This window comes from Temnothorax nylanderi, unplaced genomic scaffold, assembly GCF_030848795.1.
Source record: "Temnothorax nylanderi isolate EJ_2023f unplaced genomic scaffold, tnyl_v1.0 TNYL_tig0189_pilon, whole genome shotgun sequence".
NCBI lineage: Eukaryota > Metazoa > Arthropoda > Insecta > Hymenoptera > Formicidae > Temnothorax > Temnothorax nylanderi.
The window spans coordinates 56,973-81,164 of record NW_027249251.1 but is presented as its reverse complement, the minus strand read 5'-3'; the positions used below and the strand labels follow the sequence as shown (position 1 = coordinate 81,164).

Sequence of the window (24,192 nt, the reverse complement as noted above, 5' to 3'; positions counted from 1 at the left end):
TCTTTTTGCGGAAATAGTTAAGATAACACGTGGCAATAGATCACAGTTACCGCTCCAAATAATTGCGTGTTCTCAGATAACCGTTCTTTACGAGCGTGCGATTGTAAGGCTGATTCTAGTATCCACCTCTTCATCTATATGTATATGGAATTACTTTTATTTCTGATAAGATATCGCAATCTTCAAAACAAAACACGATTGATTACATCGAGCTATTATTATATATCAAAATTTTATTTGTCGGAAAGTTTTAACAGATTTCTTTTTTAATTTTTATTTTCTTGAGCGAGACGTGTAACTATTATAGAATAATGTTTCTACCCAGGGGACAATAGTTTGCCGAAGCTAAAACTAAATCGCGCATATATAACATGTATATTAAAATTATTTTATCAAAATAGGAGAAAATGTGCTACATCCATAAATTTGTTGCAAATTATTGATTCTAACAAAAGTTAAAGACAAACAAAAAACAAAATATATACTCGCTTAGATCACGTACAATGATACAATAAATTAAGTTAATAACATTTAGTAAATAGACAACAATTTTAAAAAATAACATAGCTGATAAAAATTGCTCATATGTAATTCTGCCCTCTCCATCGCATAATTAATATTCTTGTGACAATTTAAATTCTCTTATAGACTTCTCATCGATTTTCTCAAGTGGATAACAATATCGGCGATTATATCAAAGCTAACGTTACTTGGGAAAGAGTTAATATCGAAATGAGTCGGATTTTACGCGCGCGCTTTTTTCTCCGTCTATCGTTATCGATATCCTGAACGATGATATAATTGTCGGACATATCCCGTATGTGTACAGAATAGGTCAGATTAGTGCCGTTATTATTTATCGTGTTTGCATTTGTCACGATCACGCTGACATAGGTAAGAACAATTCCGCACTAGACATCGAGTCTTCCATTTTAGCTGTAGTTATTTGGCAGCTCTATTGCATTTTGTTTTCTTTCCTTCCCTGCACTTTGTTTTTTTTTTCTTTTTCCCTACAGCAATATACCGTCTCTGTTGAAACGTGAAGAGCATACGGAAAATGCAGTCGAAATTTTTGCTTTTAACTGCAGTCACGTTATTTTAGCGATCAAGTATATTTACATGTCGAAGACCGAGACGTAAGTTTATTGCGTGCTAAAAGATAAACATGATTGTCGTTCAAGATGTTCCTTTTCGGATTATCTTCGCTGATATAAAATGAGAGTCGGCCTTCATGTTTATTCATAAAGTGCTTATGTTAATTACTATATAACTTTGTTCGATAAACTTCAGGAAACGAGGAGTGGGTTCGCTAATCCAAGATTCGGATCCAAGGATTGTAAAAACTTTTTTCCGCTTTAGGGAATCGCATTAGTTTTATTATACATATTAAAATAGTGGATTATTAATTTTAAAATATTATTTTATTCTTTGCGCAAATAAATCAATTTCGTATCATGTTCATTTCTATACTAGAATAACGATCGTATTTAATCATCATAAGCATAAAGTTAGAATTAGACAGAGCATAGATGCGCAAGTTAGGTGTATAAGAATATTATGTATCTTATCGTGACATAATCGAATGCCACCGCAGTAATTAGCTGCGTAATTGCCATACTACATCGAATGTAATCAAAATTCATCTCAGTGTGATTAGGAATAGAACTTATTTCGTTAAAACTTTCGATATAACGCCCGTTCACCTGCATGAAACGAATTCGTGCAAAATTGAAAACTGCGTTTAACTTAGCACGTGACAAAACCATAGCAACGCGTATGAAAGGGACAGCAATTTCTCTATATCGCTGACATCAGTTCATATAAAGAAACGAATCGTTATCTTCGATTAAAATTGATGAAAAGCAAAATTATTGTTAAAGATTATTAGAATTGAGTCTTGTACAACTTTTGTGTATATTGTTCCATATATAAATGAGACATTCTTACACGACAATCGTGTTCATTTCTCCGCACGCAATAATGTACAAACATCATTCACTCTACTTTGGCAATCGGGATGAATGATACGCTTGTACATACATTAAGTATCGTTGCTTGTATCGTCTTTTATTTTATATCTCGTAATAACAAAATCAAATTTGTACATACACCTTTGGTCGTTTCAGGAAGCGCGCGTTCCAAGGCTAACTGCGAAAACGCTAACTTAATCTATCGCTATGTGTTTACCCGTGAGTGAAATACTAAATGCAAAAGTACTTACCGCGCAACGAGGTATCGGAAGAGAGTTACCACTGCGTGCGTATCTCGTTTTATATACGACTGATCTTCTCGCTCGTCTCGTCCACTTTACGCCGTCACACTGACGAAAGACGTTGACTCGCCCAATTCACGCGAATCCGTCGGGATTCTCGCGGTTAATTTGCGTAACGACTTGTCAACTGTCAGCCGACGTCTGTTACTCGTGTCGAAAACTGCTGCGGCCGGTTCGCGGAAGCTTACTGTACCGTGTGTGGTTTGTCATGAGAAACGTCGCGATGCTCAATGTGCCGCGCGCGCTGATGATACACCTGTTTATATCATGATGATAAGCAACCATCTCTCCATAACGTGTCGCGGATAATAGGAATTTAATTATCTGTCTTCTGTCTCTCTCGTGCCGTCTTAGTTTATTGAGGTTATTTATGTACCAACCCCTTTGTCCTAAATTGAGATAAAATGCAATATTAACTTGAAGCACTCCGCATATATGTGGGCATTTAGTTAACCGGAAGATATTGTATTATTCAGGAACTCATTGTACAAACTTTTTACATTTCTCTACAATCATTTATTCTTTTTTATCTACGTCTGAATATATAATCTCATCTAATAATAAAATATTGCTAAGAGAAACAGATATTTAGTAAATGATAATGATATTTAGTAACTTCTATGATAATCTAATACATTTTTTAATGAATAACTTGTTTATATTTTTGTAAACCGTTCATAAGATTTCATGCGTTTCTTTTCAGAAGTGTGGCTTCTTCAACGATTTGGAATAAATCTTTTCCATTATATAAACTCCCTGACGAGCTTTTTATATCCCGTCAATATAGATCGCGTTAAATGTTAAACGTCACCTTTTGACTATATCTATGACAGGTCTTGCGTGATAAAAATATATTGGCTACGACACGAGACCAGTAACGTTTACAAGTAGCACGCGATTATGCGTTTCGTTGTTCGAGACATTCCCTCAGCTGGACATCCCTCCAGCAATTTTACATTGCGTGATGTAACTGGGCACTTGTCGTTGCACATTACGTCACGTAAATATCAATATTTTTATATCTGCTCTCTTTGAATTGATATCTATCATATGATACAAAACCTTATCATCTATTTTTTTCCGATTGAACTTCTTCGTAGCATTACCGCACGATTTACACAAAATAACCGTCGATGTTATATCAATGAATTTCAAACCGCGTACCGAAAATTTTCAGATTGATCTTTACGTCGAAATTTACGTTGTGCTTACTCCCGTTCTTTTAAGTGTCTCGTTACGCGCGTAACATCTCAGAGTGTTTGTGATCCGTCGGACTCTGTCCGAAATTGTCTATGCATATCCATGCATCCGACATCGAGCGCCGTTTCAACGCGACTGCCTTCCTGAGATGTACGTTTCTATATTGTCGGATCTTACGCATGTCCGTCCGATTTCCGATTCCCTCCACCCTCTCTCTCTCTCTCTTTCTCTCACGCGCACCCCCGTCGCCGGCGTTCGTTCCGAGCTTTCCTCGTTGCACCCGCATACGCGTTTTGTGCGCCTGTCAGTTCGCGTGACTCCCCACCAACTGTTGCTTTCGAGGGTATATAAAGTGGCCAGACGCCAACCACAAACTGTATTTCATCCTAACTCTCTTAAACCGTAAAATAAAAGGAGAGAACAGAATATTATACATTCTTCAAAATATCCTGCAATACACTTTTTTTATTCCTTAAAGTACAAAATAAGAATACAAAATAAGAATAATTTTATTTGTTCCGATCAAATTAGTATGAAACGTTACAAATTCTTTATCTAAATCTAAATTGGCGACTCTTATGAAAGAATATAAACATCAATAGTTTTCAGTTTATAAACTATATTAAAAATAGAGAGCTTTTGGCAAATTTAGTATTTAAAGATTTGGAAATAGATTTTACCTTGATCTTTTTTCTCATTTCAAACCTCTTTTCAAACCTGAATAGGATTTTGTGTGTGATTCTAAGTTTTGTTTACTTTGATGATTGAAAGACTATGATATGTAATGACTATAGTTGCTATCTTTTTAAAAAACATTTTTACATGTCTTTTTTCATTGTCTTTTCGCTTGTAAACAATGTTTTTTTTAATTCTTAATATTAATGAATAATTGTGACATACTGTTCAGAAAACTTATTATAAAGTTCTTGAATTCTAAGATATTTTTGCATAATGAAATTTTAAATTTTCTTGCTAAGGCTTGTCAAGCTTGAAATTTAATAGAGCGAAGAATTCCGTGCAACTTTGTAATCGCCATTGACAGATTTCGATCGATACAAAGCATTTGACGTGTTTTTATTTTTTATATTTTATTTTTATATTTCAACTCTGAATGACTGCTTCATTCGTAAAATTCATTTTACACATAGTATTTGATAAACAACGGATGATGTTCAATAGAATTTCGGATACGTGTTTTGTCTCCAGTTTTGTATTTTTATTTTACTGTAAAAAACATATGGGATGACTGTCCAAACGCTTTTGTCTCAAGGTGAACGACTACCACGTCGTAAAAATCAATTATTGACGAAATAGCGATTCCGCGTCTTCGTAAATATTACGCCTCCGTTATAAAGCTCATATAATGGAAAACGTTTACTTTAGGTATACGTCGCAATATATATCCTACGGCGAAATGAGAACAAACGCGAAAGAAACAATGTCGAACCAACAACGGCTTTGCACTTTCATTAAACAGTCGGTATCGTAAACAGGAATAATTAACAAGCTTAGCGTGCATGGAAGACCAACGACAAATATCGTTAAACATTCTGAGTTTATGTTGCAATTTTTGCGAATACGTTCGTCATGCGCGTGATCTATTCTTGAAACTTTAACTGTGAAGCGTTGCCTGGACGAGAGAACTTGTGTTATTGTTATTGAAAATTCGCTACCTATATATTTCCCACGGTTTTAGCAATCGGTTTTGCCTACCTACGCGTTATTCAACCAAATACGATTGATTACGATACTCACGAATATCCAGTAGCTTCCCACGCCTTCTACTTGCGCCTTTTACTTCTCACGTATTATCACCGAATCGAATTGTAATCGAGCGATCTTCTGAGATTATTGAATTTTTTCGTGCCCAATAAAATTTTATGGAATGAAAACATCTTAATAGGATGCATGAAAAAAGTCCCATATTCTCGAACTGGTACGCAATAATGTCTTCTTGTCGTAACGCGTCAGTAACGCGAAGATGGTAAAAGCTCGTACATGTACGAGCCCTTAACTTCTGAAAAGCAAAATATATTTATTAATATATGTGTGCAAAAATGTCAATACGAACTTCTGTAAATTAAACTGGAGTAAAACGAATAATATTTCTCTTTAATTTCTTTCAGAAATATTTTATGTGTTTACTAAGACTTAAGCTAATTAAAATTTTCTGTTTTGACCATATTAAAATAAGTCATGCAATTTTTTTCTGGCTGTCTATAATTTGAAAATTAATTAAATTTATGACTAAAGTTAATCTGACATAGAAATAAAGATTACTAGTCTAATTTGCTCTTTAATATCAAATGGAACAGAATTAATGCGAAAAAATTCCTCTGCCAGGATAGGCACTTTGCGAGATTGAATGGAAGAGCCCACGCATGTGCGTGATCACAGACTAATGATGATGGCATCATGCGAATAGAGATTTATATGGTATCAGCGATAACGATAACACACTCTGATTTAATCCCGTAGAATCATCATTATTTATCAATGGGTATTACTTTTAGCAGTATTCATCGAATATAGATTAGAGATCCTAGATTAGAGCATCTCGTGATATATGTATAATCTTCTATTGAGTATCATAAATTAAAGGAAACATTGAATCAATTAATGTGAATGCATCGAATGATTAAGATACAAACAATTAGTATATTTTTGTAAAACGCAACTTAAAAAACGCAAAGCACTTACGTTTGCGTAATTATTGATGAAATTGTTTGAGTAAAATTATTAAATCAAAGATATTCGAAGATATTAACTTTCTACCATTGCGGCGTTAAACAATGACCTTAAAACGGTAGCTAAATGCGGGCTATAATCCTCCAACGCTTTACATCTTAATCTTTCCAAATCCTCATTTCTCATTTCCGGTTCTTCTATCTCATCTTCAATCCTTCGATGTCTTTCTTAACTCCGTACCTATTATACCTCGATCGTCCTCAATTAAAATACTCGGTATTTACATTGGTCCGTATTCTGAACGCACTTTTCGCTTATCGCTAAATGCGCGCATTTAACATATAGTTTACGTTACATATACTATAGAATCTCAGAAATAAATGCGCGCGTTTATCGATAAAAGTGCGTTTAGAATACGGGCTATTGATTCTTCTTGGTCCTTTAAATCGCACGTGGACATCGAGTCGCCTTTGCTCGTTTGCATTTTCTATATCCTTTCTGGCATATCCTCTCCACTTCCCAAAAGCTTCATGTATCCCAATCGTCATCTCTCTTTTTGATTACGCCGACGTCATATATACACTCCAGCACTGAATCAACATTGCTAAATCGCATTCAATACATCCAAAACTTATGTCTCTGTTTTTCCTGCAATGTTATGTTTGTTTTGACCATATATCCCCACTTTATTTAAACTCCGGTTGGCTCAAAATACAACAACGTTTTGTGCTTCATCTCTGCTGCCTTGTTTTCTGTCTTCTTTACTCCAATATTCTTCCAATATTATTCTATCTTTGACGCCTTTTACACCTGAACTCTGAGCTCCACTTCTCAAACGCCCCAAATATCCGTTACCCTGACCTTCTCTCCTTTCCTTCACATCACTCTGCCAAGTTCCGCGCTTCCTTCTGCTACTGTGCAGTCAAATATTTCAATAAACTTCTCTCTACCATAAAATCTTCCTTCTCTGTCTTCTTTTCGCACCGCTGCCTCTAGCTTTATTGCATCGACTGTGTTTCCTCGAATGAATCAATCATAAGACGCGTATCTTACCAGAGTCAGAAGCATTATGCGTATTTCAAATATGTGTGGTGTGTTGTGAGTGTATGTGTGTATGCGTGTAAATACTGTAAATAGATCTGTTGCTGTATGAGTGCGACTAAGTTTCCTCTTGTGAACGATCGATTGTCGATTTGTCGATTTGTCAAATATTCGTACGTTGTCTTTTCTGGTAGGCTTTGTAACAACAGTATGTTGGTGCTTCATTATTTACGTGCACTCTTTATTATAATTTTTCTGTTTGTAGTTTTCTCCACTGAGCATTGTAATAAATTAAATTAAAAATTAAATTAATCAATTCTATATTTCTAAATTTAACATTTTTGAAATATTATATTGAATAAGTACGTGAATCTTCATTTGCATATTAAATAATTCAAAGATCTCCTAAGTAGTTTTTTTTTAACTTAACATAATCTCACTTTTAGATATCAAAAAATTTAAGAACTTTTACATTTGCAATTCTATAGAATTTGTAAAGATTTTAAATGCGACGCTCTGTGCAAATTCGCTGATTCATGGATGCTTAAAGACGCTTGTTTGTCTTCACGCCTTGGTTTAACAAACAGTAGTCGATAGTCCAAGATAAGCTGTTATCGATAACTGATGAGTATCTCGATGGGAGTAACGTAGGGATGAAGTCTTTATCCTTATTGACGATCACGTATTTGTAGCACGATAGTTATTAACCCTCTGGCAGGGGATTAAAATTTCTATCGATACAATTGGCAAGCTAGACGATGTATGAACCACGTTGGTGTAACATTTCTTCATTGACAGTCAACACAAGTAAATTGATTTTGTTTAATAGATGTTACTCCGTACTACATAAAATGTACAACTGCACATAAAGTTAGTGGTGAACATATACGTATACGTATACGATTGAAACATAGGAGTTAAAATACGTAATTCCAAAACCTACGTACACATAATTCTAAACCTACGGTTCGAATAATTTATCACAGTAATACAGGAATCGTAACGAAACAATAATTGGAAATGGAAAATTATATTAAAGCGGATTTATTTCTATTTTATATTTGATATAGAATTAAATCGTTAAATAATTTCTTATTTGAAAGAGAGATATATAAAAGATAATCTGTAAATTCTGTTTAATTAATTTCTTTTAATTATTTTTTATTCATCAATTTTGACCATATTTTTTATCTATTCCGTATGTCAATTTGTTACGAAGCTGAAACGAATAATACGAAATAATCATCACGTGTTATCGCCAATCCAGGATGAATCCTGTTTAATTAATAATTATTTCGTAAAAAATGATTACGCAATCGCGATATCGATAAATCCTTGTGGTAGCTTTAATTTTTCATTTGTCGTTGATTTAAAAAGGAATTTATGTGATCGATAAACTTATTGAAAACATTAGACGTAAAGCTAAGATCGTGAAATAGTCCATAAATAATAAAATTAGTGACTCAAAATTAGGAATCTTTTTTAATCCATTTAAAAGCAGCTGATAGACACAAGTGATGGAGGATGATTGATTATAGACGACCGTGCCGTAACAATGAGTACTATCACCGGTTGTTCTTAAGAATATATGAGATATTATCTGAAGACTGCATAAAAATTTATAAAATGAAATTTATCTGACAGATAGATTTGCGATTCTGATCTATCATAAAATTTTCAACAACATTAATAATAGGTGAGATATAATCGATTGTATTTTGTCACTGAAATTTAAGCTTTAAAGTATTAAATTATTTTAAAAGATCGCTGTTCATCTGAAGAGAAATCTTTCTGTTTAATGATTTAATATAAATTATTATGCATTTTCGCTGGATAAAAATGAGTATTGGGAAAATTAATTAAATTATTTCTTTAATTGATTCGTTTCTACGTAGAAACGATTAATCACAAAATTATTGCTGTGTCAAAGTTTTACAAATGTGATACATATACAAAACCGTAACATCATAAATATTTAATCAATTTTATGAATGTTACACAAATTGCAATAATCTTAATCAGTAAATGATGTGGTTCCATTTACACATTATCACTAAATCACTAAATTATCTTATAACAGTTAACAAAACATCAACATTAATTCTGCTATCATACAGACGTTGCCTCTAATTATAATCTTAACCGATGCATTATGGCGCATACAGCGTTTAGCATAATTACGTATGCTATAATAATTAACTTAATCGTATACGATGTTCCGGCAAACTATATACGTGTCAGTATGTGTTATATTTTGTAAACCGTTTGTACGTTATACTTTATAAATGGAAATTCTAAACAAAATTATAAAACGGAAAAGCTAAAATAAAAATAGCTCACGTGTGCTAATCATTGTAACTATTGACATTTTTGATAACCGGAGCAATTGAAGAAGAAAGAATAAGACTTAATTATTCTGAAAACTTCGATATTTTTGAAGCCACTTCAGATATGACGTTTGTTTCAATGTTTTAAATGTAAGCAATATATAAATTTATAAATTATTTTTTCACGTGATATATATAATAATCATTTTATATTATGAAATATTATCTCTTTGGTCATTATAAATTGAAAGTAATAATATTTAAGTAGAAATTGTCATACATAGTGCTTTTAAATCTATAAAATTTCGTGCAACTAAACGCCTTTACATGACAATAACAAATTTAAAAAAAACTATATTTTGTATTTGGAATTACGAAAGTATTTGCGGTCGTAATTGCTAAGAAAATTCTAGAAATTATTATACATATTTATACGGATATACAAAATAATTATTATCTTATTATTTATGAATTACCTTTTCAAATTAAATTATTACTACATTCAACAAAAATGAAGCAATAATTAATACGTACGAATCCCAATAATTTTTTATTAATTTCGGCTTGTCTGGCTTTCAAAATGTTAATGAAATTTATTTTTAGTAACATACGGCAACCAATGAAAATTGATGCACAATGTATGGCACACGCTAAAAGGTTTGAGTGCCTTACCCTGTATAACAGTATAATGAAAAAATGGCGAGCCATTTTACACTGATAGATTTTTCATCATTGTAAAACCACCTCTCATGGTCTCGCTTCGTTCATCATTGATCACCGACACCTAAGTGGATGAATGGCTGGCGTCGATTTCGCAATACTGAAGATTTGATGCCATCGCCATTCAAGGTCGTAATACTTTCGCTCGCCTTTATCAGCGGATTAGAGATGCGCCGGGATTCACCGAGCAATTCGATGAATTAAACATTTTGCCTCTTTCACTGATGCACTCACGGCGGGTGATGCGAAACTTTACGATGTCTTTGCACGGAATTAAATCGAATTTTCAAGCAGATGCTAAGGAGATTAGTTACCGTATAGCTGAATTATGTAAATTGTATATACATATATACAAACTATAGCGTAAACTAATTCGTCATTTCTTAACGAGCAGTGCATATTCAGCATAAAAATTTTCAATATATTTGAGCGAATTGATTATATCGGAAAAGAATTTTCGGAAATAATTAATTTAACGTAGTTTTAAGAGAGAAACGAACGAAAGGAAGTCAATAATTCGCACCCTTCCTCCCGACGCGGATAAAATAATCCTTCTTCGGCAAGACAATGGATAATCAATGCTTAGCATCAGGCAAGGTAGTCAAAGACCTTCGAGTGGTCAACGCGTATTACGAAATACAAAGCTGACTTCAAAATCAAATTGACTTGTCGCATTTTATATCGTCGCGAGTATTGTTCGTTCCAGCTCAACGTGCATTGTACTTGAGTTGCAATCGATTTCTTGCACCTTGAATGAAGACATTCAAGCATTGTCAGACACATTAAGCTCGTGGTTATTGCGCTCGTAACTGCGCGACCCGATAATTCGGCGATGCATTTCTGCTACATTTTCGTGAGTATCTCCTCAGGGTATCAGTAAGTGCGTGATATCTCCGAATTCGTACTCTCCCAGCAGAACGTGAAACAGATCTCTCATAGTCAGATGATGAATCGTCTCGTTCACGTGGCTCGCAACATAATCCTGAATTGGGGGCAATATGTCTGGTTTAATGATGTCCAGTGCTTCCGGTGTTAAATCCTCAAAGACCTGCAAACCGATAGATTGATTTTATGATCGCAATACACGTTGTATATAATTCGGATGAAATCTACCCTGTAATGATTTTGTTATGCTAGAATTTTGTATCAGAGTATTGATCTCAAGTATATTGTTCAATCTGAAATTCAAGTGTTACACACAGTTATGTTACCTATATACAATTAAAATTGTTGTAATTTTTCACTGTCAGATTAATAGAACATAAATTGCTTCATATTTTCAATGCATATCAGTAATCTGTGATTTATTGCAATCATTTGGAGGCAATCAGTTAGCGACACGTGTTCAAATCAACAGTTGCGCAGTCGAGATCTGCGTTGCTGTCGATGTGAAACACGAACAAATTGAGCGAGCGATTCATATTCGGCAAGCGACATGGAATTTCGGTTTCAATGGCCGGATAAACGCGACCTCGCCCTACTGATGTTTGCGTACATCGCGACTAAAATCGGATATTGAAACGATCGTAAAAAGTTTTTTATGAATAAACATTACCCCGTAAAATCGCAAGAGGTAAGAGGCAACTGATCGTAAAACGAACTGTGAACGATTCTGTGAACGATTTGTAAAAATACGGATAAGTCTTTATAGATTGTCATGTGTGTGAAATTTTAGAGTCATCTTTACGATGGATAGATATTAGAGGTAAACCATATCGTGAAATAAATGTTAGTTCTTTGAAAAGCAATTCACTCGACCACTCACCCACTTACTTACTCACTCTCACAGAGATAGAGAGAGAGAGAGAGAGAGAGAGAGAGAGAGAGAGAGAGAGAGAGAGAGAGAGAGAGAGAGAGAGAGAGAGAGAGAGAGAGAGAGAGAGAGAGAGAGAGAGAGAGAGAGAGAGAGAGAGAGAGAGAGAGAGAGAGAGAGAGACACATTATTTTCATACATCAGTTAAATAAGATTCCTTAATTGGCCTGTTTAAATAGACGAAGACTCGTTTAAAGAACAAAATGTTTATTAGTCTTACCTTGCTCATAATTTGTCCGATCTCCTCACCGCCCATAAAGTTCTCCAGATGTATTTTGATGGCACGCAGCGAGAAGTCGAGGTCGAATCTCTTCATGTACATTCCTCTAGCGTAGCCTAGTACGGTGTTCACGTAAACGCGGAAATCGCGTACAGTCGTTTGGAAAGAACCCGCGCCGCGTAGCGGGTATGTATCTCCTAGTATCCCGGAAATGTTGTAATGACCCGACGCGTAAATCTCGGGAATGGAGATATTGATGGTGATCGTAGGGCCGATTAGCGATAGCTTTGCTCGATCGATCAAAAAAGTCGATAGATTCCTCATTTCCAGGTTCTCGATAACTAAGGATATTCTGAAAAACAGATTTACGATGACGTTTTACACACGTGTCTTGTTTGCGGAAGTATTAACACGTAATACGTAACAAGTATTGTGATTGCATCAATCGGAGTCTTTCGCGCCTAAGCATAGAAGCAAATAAGTTTTGAATATTTATAGAAGATACTTCCTAGAAGATACAAAAACTTGTGCCAACTCTCACGCTTTCGATGCCACTTAATAAAATTTAAATTCAGTGAAGTTTATAATATATTAGCGAAATTATTAGTGATTAATTAGTATAGTAAAATAAGTAAAATTATTTTTGATCCTACAGATCTCTATACCGTGCTCTCTAAAATTGTATGCTGAGGCTTCTTTGTTTACCAAATTTTTTATAATCTCTGGAATCCGGTGTACACGGCCGCGTATGTATCTATCGACTCACTTTCCGATTTCTGGATTATCCGTATCGATGTCGATCTCGTCGAGCGTGAATGGCTCCAGCGGAGGAATACCTAGCTCCGGGATACCATTGCGCATCCGAGTGCGGAATTTCTCTAGAAATCTTCTCAGCTTGAACTCGAGACCCCTTGAGGCTGCATTGTCAACTGTGCGATTCGACAATTAGTAACGCACTATTAAACGCGAATAATTATAAATATATGATATTGGATTTGCGCGACACTTACTATATCCGGTTGTCACCCTGGTAGCGTTGAGCAATAAATTTCTCGGCTTCTCCACCGCACTGGTTACTGCAATCAAAAGACGAAAGTGTCTCTCTCTTTATTTGCATTCCCGTTTATCTCGTTTATCTTATTGCGCCTGCTTGTTATTGCCGCTGCTTAGGTATTAACTCTTTCAATGCTGCGAGAACCGAGCTTCCTGTGTGTTGCGTGTCATTTCCGCGTTTTATTATTTATACACATGCAAAATTATACGTGTTCCGTGAAACGACGAGCTTTATTTAATCTCATAATAGAAAACAAATTAATATATTAAGGCATATTCTGTGGGGTTTTAATTTAATGATATAAATATTATAAATCATGCGTGTTTAGAATATATTGCATAAACGGAAGTAATTTTATTAATTTTATGGGAGAACGAATTATTACTTTCTTAAAAGAGAAATTAATTTTTAATGTTTTTGGAAAGAATAGAAAAATAAACGAAAATAAGAAAAATAAACAAAATCTCATATTTCATGCTAGTATTTGTCAAAAAATTATTTATTGTCGAAATGTAGAAATTATTTGTGTATACTTTTGAATGCAATAGAAACTTGCGTTTTGAGATTAATCAATATTAAGTTTATTATAAAACAAATATAAAATGTAAATTTTTAAATTATTATTAAGGAAAATACATTATAATTAAATTTATTATAATTTAAATTATATAATTTGTTATATATCATACGTGATATATATCAAAATTACGAAAAGGGATTGAATTGCCGAGAAATATTCAATCAAAATACACAGGTTTCTCAGCATTGAAAGATCGAAGAGAGAAGCGCGGAAATAGTTTCAAGCGCAACATAATGAGATCGTTAATTAATCAGCATTTTGATGTTTCCTGAGCGTAATCTTCTCGGTCTTTGACATCTACTATTTACATTTAAATAGAATATCGAAATACGTTGGAGACTTCTAATTTACTCCGTGAGTTCATTGAAACATTTATTATATTGTTGTTTGCTTTTAGCACTCTATACTTCGGTGTGATACATTATAGAAAAAATTTAAAATAAGTATCACGAGTGATAATGTGTTATTAATTATTTGAATTACGTTGCTACTCTTTTAATCTCATAATTGACGGTCGCAATTCTCGGGTCGCAGATTAAGATAGCATTGCAGTTGTTTTCTATCGAGGAAGGAATATCCGTTAATTATTCCGAGTGTCTGCATATATTTTTGTGCACAATTTTTCAAACTTAATTTATAAATGCAAATTATCCTAATTATAATTATACAATTTATTAAAACTTTTATTATTTAGATTGTTTGCGAGTTGATTGTTCTTATCTTTTCCCGTTAATGATCCTGTCAAAGTTGCTAAGTAAAGTTCGTAACGTACAATTTGATCGTGAATATTTGAGAGCGCCATAAACGAAGCGACTCGATACCGTTTACTCAAAAAGGAATTAAGAAGCGATCTGGGTCACGAGCTTCTGTAATACAATTACAAATAGCGTATCACTTCGTAATAAAGAGAAACGCAATCTCTTCTCACTCAAAAGCGCCGTGCCACGTCGTGTTATTACCAATTGAATTACTGTGTTACTGTATTTCTCTGCTAGATGTCTGCATATTTACATCTCTGAGCTTGTCGACTCCATGCGCGCTCGGGAGTTTACGTTAACGCGAATTACGTTCTTCAACGCTTTGCGGAACTGATATTAGTCGCCTTTTAACATGGTCTCGTTTACATTGCGATCTCTCGAGAGATTCAGATCATTGAATATATAAATTTTACAAAGTTATAAATAATATAAAATTAATTTCCAATTGCTTCCACAGAAAAATATTTAAAAAATGTGTTATAAATTGTTACACATATTTTTTTATTTTTTATATAACGCCGAAATCAAGATTTTTACTTTTAATTTTTAAAAATTTGAATTAAATTTGAGAAATTTAATTCAAGTATTTGCCAATATACAAAAAAATGGATTTTTTCCTAATTAAGCCCATTATATAATTTATATAAATAATAATATAATAAATTAATAATTGCCAATAGTAATACATTAAGGAAATAAAGAATAGTTGTAGGATCCTATATAAGAAGTCTTCAAATAAAAGCATATTTCAACATTGTTTCTTTTATAAATACAGCTATATGCGTAAGCATTTGCAAATTTTGATAAGCTATCCTTTTTTGCTTTTGTTTTTTAAAGCTGCGCTGAAGCCATACTAAGCGTAAAGAGGATGCAAAAGCCTTTGAATAAACATTGCAATTTATGCGAACACATACTGTAGTCCGCGGCAACGTCCGTAACGCGATGCAATAGTTCTTTTTGCCGTTGCACGACTCCCGTTACTGTAACAAACGATTACAAGTCAACGAGGCATTCTACCAAGACAGAACCGATTAATCAATGGTTGAAACCATAATATCAGAACTTTATGCGGTAATGATACATAAGTGATTAATAATAATTTTTACCGAAATGCAATAATTAATAATTCTGCATAATACAATGTAAACTATTACGTTTTTAAAGAAAAATAAATTAAGAACAATATATGATTTCCGCGTGACATATTTGTGTTAAGGATTCTTCAAATAATATGTTTAAAATTAGATTTTTTTAATAAGAGAAGAATCTTTCTCTCAAAGAGTGAGATGCGCAATTCATAACTTCCTTTTAAATCCTCGATGCGTCATTAACGTAAGCATAAATTATGATATCCGATATCGTATAAATGATATTTCAAATATGTTTTATATATCTTGTATTTCTCATGATCGCGCTTTTCTCTATTTTCTCCCCGTATCCAAAGATAAATTATATTTTAAATTACATGAATGCTTTTACTTTGATATTAATGCGCCTATCATGCAACATAGAGGATGTTCGTGAGCTTCGTGCACATTGCATTTAGCAATCAACCCTCAAGGCGCCTTTATTCGCACGCGTTAATTAAACCGTTTGTCGGCGGAGCACTGATTGCGGATGCGAAGATCGACTATCATGAATCCGTGAATCGGGCTTTTGGCCGGACCTGTTAAATATATCCGGTGGTTCTGATATGGTAATTAAATGATTAATGAAATTTCAAGCAAGGATTTTGTTTTATCGTAACAACAAAGGAATTTTAGCGCGGGAATCGGCTTTCTAATCGAGAATTGCATGTTAAATGCATGTATTCCGCGGTTCTGGTATGGTAATTAAATGATTAATCGAATTTCAAGCAGGGATTTTGTTCCATTGTAACAACAAAAGAGCTCTAATACGTATGTATTTACTGCAGCTTACAATAGTGCATTATGTGAAAAAGTATTTATCGAATAAAATGATTGCGCTCCGCTGAATTCGACCGGATCCAATAGAACGTAAAAAGTTTTAACGGTTTTTTTGCGGTTTAACAGTTACAATCCGTTACGTTTGATTTGCTACGCTTTGATCGATATATTAGCGTTCCATGTAAAAATCACGCGTTTTATTTTTCAGTTTTGTTTTTAACGCGCTTATGTGATGATGTAATAGAACATTTGCTAACAGAAGTAATTTTAGTTTGATAAGTGATATGTATTGTCGACGATCAAATAAACCATTTTAATTGGCATCTTAATACCCATTGGCAAGGGTAATTTGACTCAAAAACAAATTGGAAGAAAACATGCTTAAACTGTACTCTCTATTTTATATATATATATAAATCTCTAACGGATATTGAATAATACATCGCTCATATTGAACGGTTATTATGGACAAGAGTTTCGACTGAGGTATTACAAAGAAGCAATGAAATTGTTATGTGATTATGTAGTTTTTCTGGCATTTTGGCGAATAAAAATCACGCTAACGCAGATTAATGACGCACGTGCTCGCGTAATCTCTATCATTATGAATTCAACGTGGCAATGTGCAAAATAGCTGCATCTGCAAAGTACACTGCAAGTATGACTAACGCCGACATTAACGAATAAAAAGCACCTTTCGTCAATCTAATACATTGTAGAAATCCCACGCCATCAGCCGATATTTTTATTCCGTATATGCGTGTGAAACATTCTGCATAACAAATCTGATTGTGAATCATCATTGCTTCCGCGAGCAAACATGCTAATACGTTTATTTTTCAACGCTAGCAGTTCGTGACCAAACAACGATGTTCTTTGCATTCTTTGATAGCTTTTATTATCAATTTAATCCGAATTTGATTTATCTTTATTGAAATAATAATCGATTGTTGTTTGAAGTATTTCTTCTTTACTTTGAATAAATTAATCGAACTTAATTTCACCTTCTTGAGACTGCAACGTTCATTGTTAGAGATAATAGATTTTTCGCGTGAGACAATGTTTATATTTAGATATATTTTGTATTTGTACGATCATAATTTTGTATTTATAACATATCTTAATGCTCGTAATTTATGACCTTTGATACGAAATCGACACGACAGTCAGTATAAAGATCGAGAGTTTATCTATACATTTGAACTAGGGCTATTTTCTAACAATAAGTAATTATATAATATCGTAACGTCATCTCGAATGTTTATATTAACGTTGTACAGTTATCGCGAATGCCTTTATCATATCCTGCCTTGAAGCGTTTGTTAATGCAATTTGCATTTTGAATTTTTACAAAGACACGTCATGTCAGTGAAGCATTTATCATTTCGCATGAGACGTGTGCATGAATTATTATCTAAGGGGTCAATCGAATTGGATTAATGTGATAGCTATAATTTATTTTGCATTCGATTAAAAATTTAGGTCACTGCGTGCTACAATAAATTTCGTATTAATTTATGCAAACTATTTATGCAAATTAGTAGCGAATTAACTGCGATATTTAGAAAACTCTTGCGGGTTACGTGATTCCGATTTAGAAGTTATTTAAATGGTATGACGATTCAAAGATTACCTTCATGTCTTACTTCTATCAATCAAATACTTTCAACTGCCGCTCAGCGAAGAAAGGCCTTACCAGAGCTCTCTAATATCGTTATCTAACATCTGCCTACTTAAACTTTCCATCCATCGCCTCATCCTTAATTGATACCGTTGTATCGCTGTATTTACGTTTTCACTTTCATTGGACGCTCTGGTGATACAGCGCTTCTGTATTCAAGTGTAGTTATTTATTACGACATCTAAATTCTCTCTTCAAAGTTGTTTATAGATTTAATTGTCTAATGCTCACAATTTAGATCACATATAGCTAGATAGCATATAACGTTTAAATTTTAAACCTGAAGAAATTCAATTTCGAATTAATCAGTTTTCAATTGGCATGATTAAATGAGCCGAGCCAACTCGACATGGTTTCGACGACAATTACGAAACTATCAAAGCAACTTCTCTCATTATCAAAATAAATAAATAATCTTTATTACATTTTCCACCGGATCGTCAATTTAAGTTACGCATGACATAAAATTATGAAGATGTCAAATTACTTGACAAATCTGAAATTAAATGTTATAAGTTGCAATATTTTTTAGTTGTTACATCAAATCCATTGTATACATTTCGATGTACAATTTCTATATTACTTAATTGTATAAATACGCACAGTATATAATTATATATATTAATTATTACTGTTTATTTATGTCAGTATCAATTATTAATATGAATTACATTTATTAAGATCCACATTAATTAATGTAATTTTTATTTAAATATTTTGTACAGCTTTCATGACACGATTGTGTCGTGAAAGAATAAATTAATCTATTACAAGCAGCAGTTTAGACTGAATTAAGTTTAAATACAGATTTTTATTATCGGAGCTGCAGAAATATAATTTATTTTTATATTGATTCTACCGTATCTCAGTTTTTATATCTTTACTTTATAAATTTACTTTATAAAGATAGAAGATACTGATTATTGATTTTAAAAAAATCTTTATTTTAATATTTTTTAAACGTTTGCTAATATTTCTGTAAATACATAAAATATTCTAAAAGTAAACTAAACTTGGCGATATCGGGCGACTGACATCGCGAGATCGACTTACGGAAATTGGTTGCGGTATTCGCGACGTTACCGATTCCACCGAGCAGGCTTGAGGGCAAGGGCTCGGCCGGCGACGCGTGCACCACCGCCACTCCGACCACGAGGGCGATGCGTATCATCGTCGGGACTCGGCTCGTTACACGGCACTTCATTGCTCGCGTGTTACAGCTTCGTAGATAAGATCGTCGCGGAAAACGCGAAAAACGCGGAAAAAGAGGCCGATCGATCTGCTTTCGTGGGAGCAGGAAGGCTGACTGACAAGATGAAAAACCGTCGTTGCGCCGGTAGCGTTTGCTGCTGCACGAGTCACCGCCGCTCCTGCTTGTACACGCGTGCACGTGCGTATGTAGAAGTGCGAGCGTGTCCAGCGAAAGTGAGCGCTCGTACACGCACACGGGAGCGACGGTCGCATCGCAGTTTACACGCTCGGTTCAGCTTCTCGCGCCGAAATGAACTCCGATGATCGCTCCGAGCAGGACAGGTCCCTGTTATTGAACAATTGCAGTAGCCTTTAGAACTTTTTAATGAATTTTGCGCGAATATCAGTAGAATTCTCAACTTGCAATTTATTTACAATAAAACGTAATATTTGTTGTAAAATATAGTATAATTTAAAATATTTACACGTGCTCAAACCTTTTACAATTGTTTATGAAATTTTTAGTTGACGGACAAACGTAATTTATATGTCATCTTAAAAAAAAATAGATATAGTTATATATCGATAGTTTCATTGTTAGCAGCGCGCGCGCGCGCGATCGTTGCTCTTTATCAATATCAATATTTACGAAGAGTCGCACGATATTAAGTAGGTATCTTATGAATCAATCTGGCTTGTTGATTAGGTGGCCAAACACACACACAAAAAGAACACATGATCGAATGGCGCAACTTTCAGCCTCGTATATATTATTACAAAATTGATGACCGGTTTCGTTGAGAGATAGAATTAAAAAGAGATGGAAGATCAGTTAAACTGGGACTAAAGTTGACCGACGCTGAAATCGACGGTGAAATCAGGCGCATATCACATACGTGATTTTCTTATGGTCACCACTCAACGTATATTTATCTGAATAAAATGCTTTTCCTGCTCTCACAAGTGCATGGATATGCTTCCACGCGATGTGAATTATCCTGTGGCATACGTGAATAGGAATATGTCTATTATTAGCGTGTTCATGTATTACGGATTCCAAGGATTACGCCAATTCGATTCATATGTATGTATACAGGGTGTCCCATAATTATCGTATAATATTTTAATTGCATACTTATAGAGATTAATTAAAATCGAAAGAGTTAATCGATATACGAAAATATCGGGGTTATGGTAGTTTTTGCGTTGTAAATTGGCCGATAACGATCAGTATAGTTCAAACCTATAATCTACGCATATTTGTGTGACGATTTGTCAGGTGCTATTAATTTTTACAACACATTTTAATACTCAGCTGATTTTGCTTTTTACTTTTTTCTGCATAGGTAAGTACTATATAGGTATACTATAGCAATTAGCTGATACTGAGTTGATTAACAACAAATTTTTGATGGTTATATATTTAGATTATTTAATCTTTTTTTTTTAATTAATAATTCTTTTTAAATGAAGCAATTAATTAATTATTCACCTTTTTTTTTAATTAAAAAGGAAGAATAAAATAATTTGCGTGTAAAGCTTGCTTTCGACGATTTGTAATTTTCGTTAGATTTTAGGATAAAATTATATTTACAATTTTATACACTGTATTTTGTTATATGCGTATATTATATTAATCATATCATACACAGTAAAAAATCGTGCGTCCAAATGTTAAAATTTTCTTGTGTTACCAAGATTTGACTATTATTTCAATGTAAAATTAACATACAACAGCTATGTTATTATTTTCGTAACATTTTCATGTGTTATATTTATGTCAACGTGATAACTAACACTTTATGTATGTCATTTAGAAATTGAATATTATTTTGAGTTCTTTTAACATAATTATTTCAAAAAATCAACACGTCTTAAAGTTATTTTAACATAAACAAAAGTTAAAGTAAATCTTCAAATAATCGTAAACTTTGACATATAAAATAATCAAATTTACTAAAATATGTGTTAATATAACTCAAAATAAAATGTATAATATACATTTCGTAAGAGTTACATTAAATCAGACGGAGCAAAATGTTATATCGACATTTTGTACAAGTTATTTTTACATTATACTTAAAGTTAAAAGAACACATATAAATGTAAAATATAGTGTCAATAAATTAACATTTCTAATTTGTCAACAAGTAACACACGATGAATGAGTTATTTTAACATAAAATTTAGAGTGGACTTTCTGGGACATTTGAAAAATGTTACAATTAACATTTTATTTTTTACTGTGTATATTTTATATATACGTGTATTTTGATTTCATAATATTTTTCGTATTATGGCACGTGTAAAATTATAAATAGAATTCTATCTTAAATTTTGACGCGAATTATAAATCATCTAAATGTATTTAATAACGCGTGAATGTATAGGTATTTGTGTATTGGAATTCTATTTTATTATATATTACGTACATTGCAATTTGCAGCATATTTGTTAAATAAGAATTTAATGTACGATAATATCTCTAGGCTTTTAAAATGTTCGAATTAATCGTTACATCAGGCGAAACCGAGTTCACAAAACGACGCGTGAAATATCCTATACAATACATAATGCCATTCATCGAAATTAATCTGTAACGTAAAGAATTGAATATTCAACATACATTTCACAGCGCGTTAAATATTTTGTGGCGATGATGTAAATTGAATTTGAAACGTGTGGAGAATGTTGCGGGTTGTAAGCGTATTGTGTACATTTTTTGTTGTTGTTGTTGTAACTCAGCGAGCTGGAGCGCGTAGGCCCGCGTACGGGCAGGAGGCAGCCGTATTATCATTTCGCACCGCTACATTCGAGCCGGCAGCGAGATTCGTGGCATTATCTTTTGGTGCACAATACTGACAAATATCATTAGAGGATGCGCTCATTTTCCGTGAATAATTATCAATTATCAAGTCACGCATTTGATTAGCTCTTACGATTCGCGATTCGCGCCGAACGTATGGAAGCGATTACCGAGGCAGATATTCCGCGCGATTTATCCTTTTGAAGTAGAGATTGGAACGGTATAGGAGGGAGATAGAAATTATAGTTTCGTTGCGTCATTTACAATAATTAAATCTGCGAATATGTCTCGCGTCGCGCTGTTCCAGTTTTTTCAGTGATTCTGTAATTTATCCACTATTTTCGAAATTAAGAGCGCGGAGTGATACAGGAATAGCCAAATCGAACGGTTGAAATAAAGGAAAGCCGTAATGTATTGATCGTTCGTTAATAATAGCCCGTATGTTTCGCGAGATTTACACGTGCAAAATATGCGCGTGCAATATTGAATTTTGATTACACATTTTCGGACATTGCTTAATTGGCCATCAACTCGACTTTATTTATCGCCCAGTATCAGATTGAAGTTGTCGATGCCATTTCCGCATATATCGCTGATTTGTTAAAACACTCCGCTGATTCGTTTGATACGCAAATAGGCGTCACGGATTTGGAACAGCTTACATGCAGTTTTGAGTTATTGTACGTTTTCTCACATTAGTTTACCATCGTTATGTAATAAAATGCGCGTTGCGTGTAATTAATATCGAAAATGTCGCGCGATCATTGTATTCTTTATCGTATTTGATAATTAGCGATTGCAATTAACCGTATTTTCGCAAGTGTTGTGTGAACTGTGAGTGCAACAAACCTCAGAGGAGAAGAAGGAGGTTTATATAGGAGGCATCGGGTTGCGGTGGAGCAACCATAAAGTAAATAGTTTGTTCATAATTATTTTTTCAAATTTTAACTCTTTTGGTTTACTGCTATAATCTCACAAATAAAAAGGTGATAAAAAATGATTGAATAATCTTTGCTAATCTTCAGGATATATTGTTACAACAATAAGATATTGCGCGTTAATTACGGACACCCTGTGTACAACTCATGTGCGAAAGTGAAGGTCTATATACTCTTACATGATGGTGTTACGGTTCAGCATGCAGATTGCTGTGATCACGCAAAATAGTTCAAATTGAGATGATAAAGATTGGTTATTACTGAAAAGCGTCTATATGAGCGTTTAGTACGAATTATTTATTTGTTATCATCGAATTGTAGGATACGAATAAAATATACGCGTAATATAAAAATACTTTGTTGCTTAAACATTATTAATGAAAAAATATATAATATATATGAATACATTATTATAAATATTTTAGTTTTTAAAAATTATGTAGGTATTTTATATGGTCGACCTTGCACTTGTACGAATATTGACATTTCGTTGCAACTTTACCGTGAAAACGTTTGTGCGAAGGAATCGTCGACCGTCACGCTGCGAGCTCAAACTGTGATTATATTTTCTCTTTTTAGGCCGATATTGAATAACGTTTTTGTTCGTTGCTTCCGCGTGCACTATTACGGCGTGTAACTGGATTAACGAGCTGTAGCGAGTTTTAATTCGCTCCTCCATGAATGCAAGCGATTGCCACTCTCGGTCTCTCACGAAAATGTGTCAGAACAAATGTGACGTAACTATGTGCAACACGTGTTTCAGACGGAAACAATTTCATTTTTTACATTTGTGAAAATTATTCTTGGTAGCATAAAGAAAATATGTATTTGATATTTAATTCAAGTATTATTTTGTGATTATTGATTGATAAATGAATCGCGATAGCTTTGGTACTCTTCTCTTTGAATTAATTATAAACTGACGTCAGTTACATTATGCAACTCTCTGCGAATGATGCGAAGCGTAGAGAAGTTATATTATTAAAGTTTTATTTG

At 33.6% G+C, this 24,192-nt stretch overlaps 2 protein-coding genes across 9 annotated transcripts in view; both read right to left on the bottom strand.

The window, feature by feature from the left end:
- Positions 1 to 3,794, bottom strand: part of LOC139778602 (secretin receptor) — a 44,157-nt gene extending 40,363 nt beyond the window's left edge. Inside the window, exons 1-2 of one of the 7 annotated variants that reach the window (XM_071716625.1) lie at positions 3,084 to 3,790; positions 2,222 to 2,661 (exon numbers count right to left, since the gene is read on the bottom strand). The gene's annotated coding sequence lies outside the window, so the exon portion shown is untranslated. Of the gene's footprint in view, positions 1 to 2,221 lie in introns of all 7 variants that reach the window. The other 6 variants (XM_071716626.1, XM_071716628.1, XM_071716627.1 and 3 more) reach the window with 6 other exon arrangements.
- Positions 3,795 to 9,056: 5,262 nt separating this feature from the next.
- Positions 9,057 to 19,617, bottom strand: LOC139778574 (uncharacterized). Of its 2 annotated transcripts, XM_071716562.1 has the most exons (6): positions 19,315 to 19,617; positions 15,588 to 15,653; positions 13,292 to 13,357; positions 13,048 to 13,210; positions 12,282 to 12,633; positions 9,057 to 11,296 (listed from the first exon to the last, which is right to left on the bottom strand). In XM_071716562.1, exons 1-6 carry the CDS (start codon positions 19,463 to 19,465, stop codon positions 11,114 to 11,116), a joined length of 981 nt encoding a protein of 326 aa, XP_071572663.1. In that variant the 5' UTR covers positions 19,466 to 19,617; the 3' UTR covers positions 9,057 to 11,113. The 2 variants fall into 2 exon arrangements, with proteins under 2 accessions (XP_071572663.1, XP_071572664.1); XM_071716563.1 differs by lacking the exon at positions 15,588 to 15,653 and having other exon boundaries at positions 19,315 to 19,604.
- Positions 19,618 to 24,192: the final 4,575 nt, after the last annotated feature.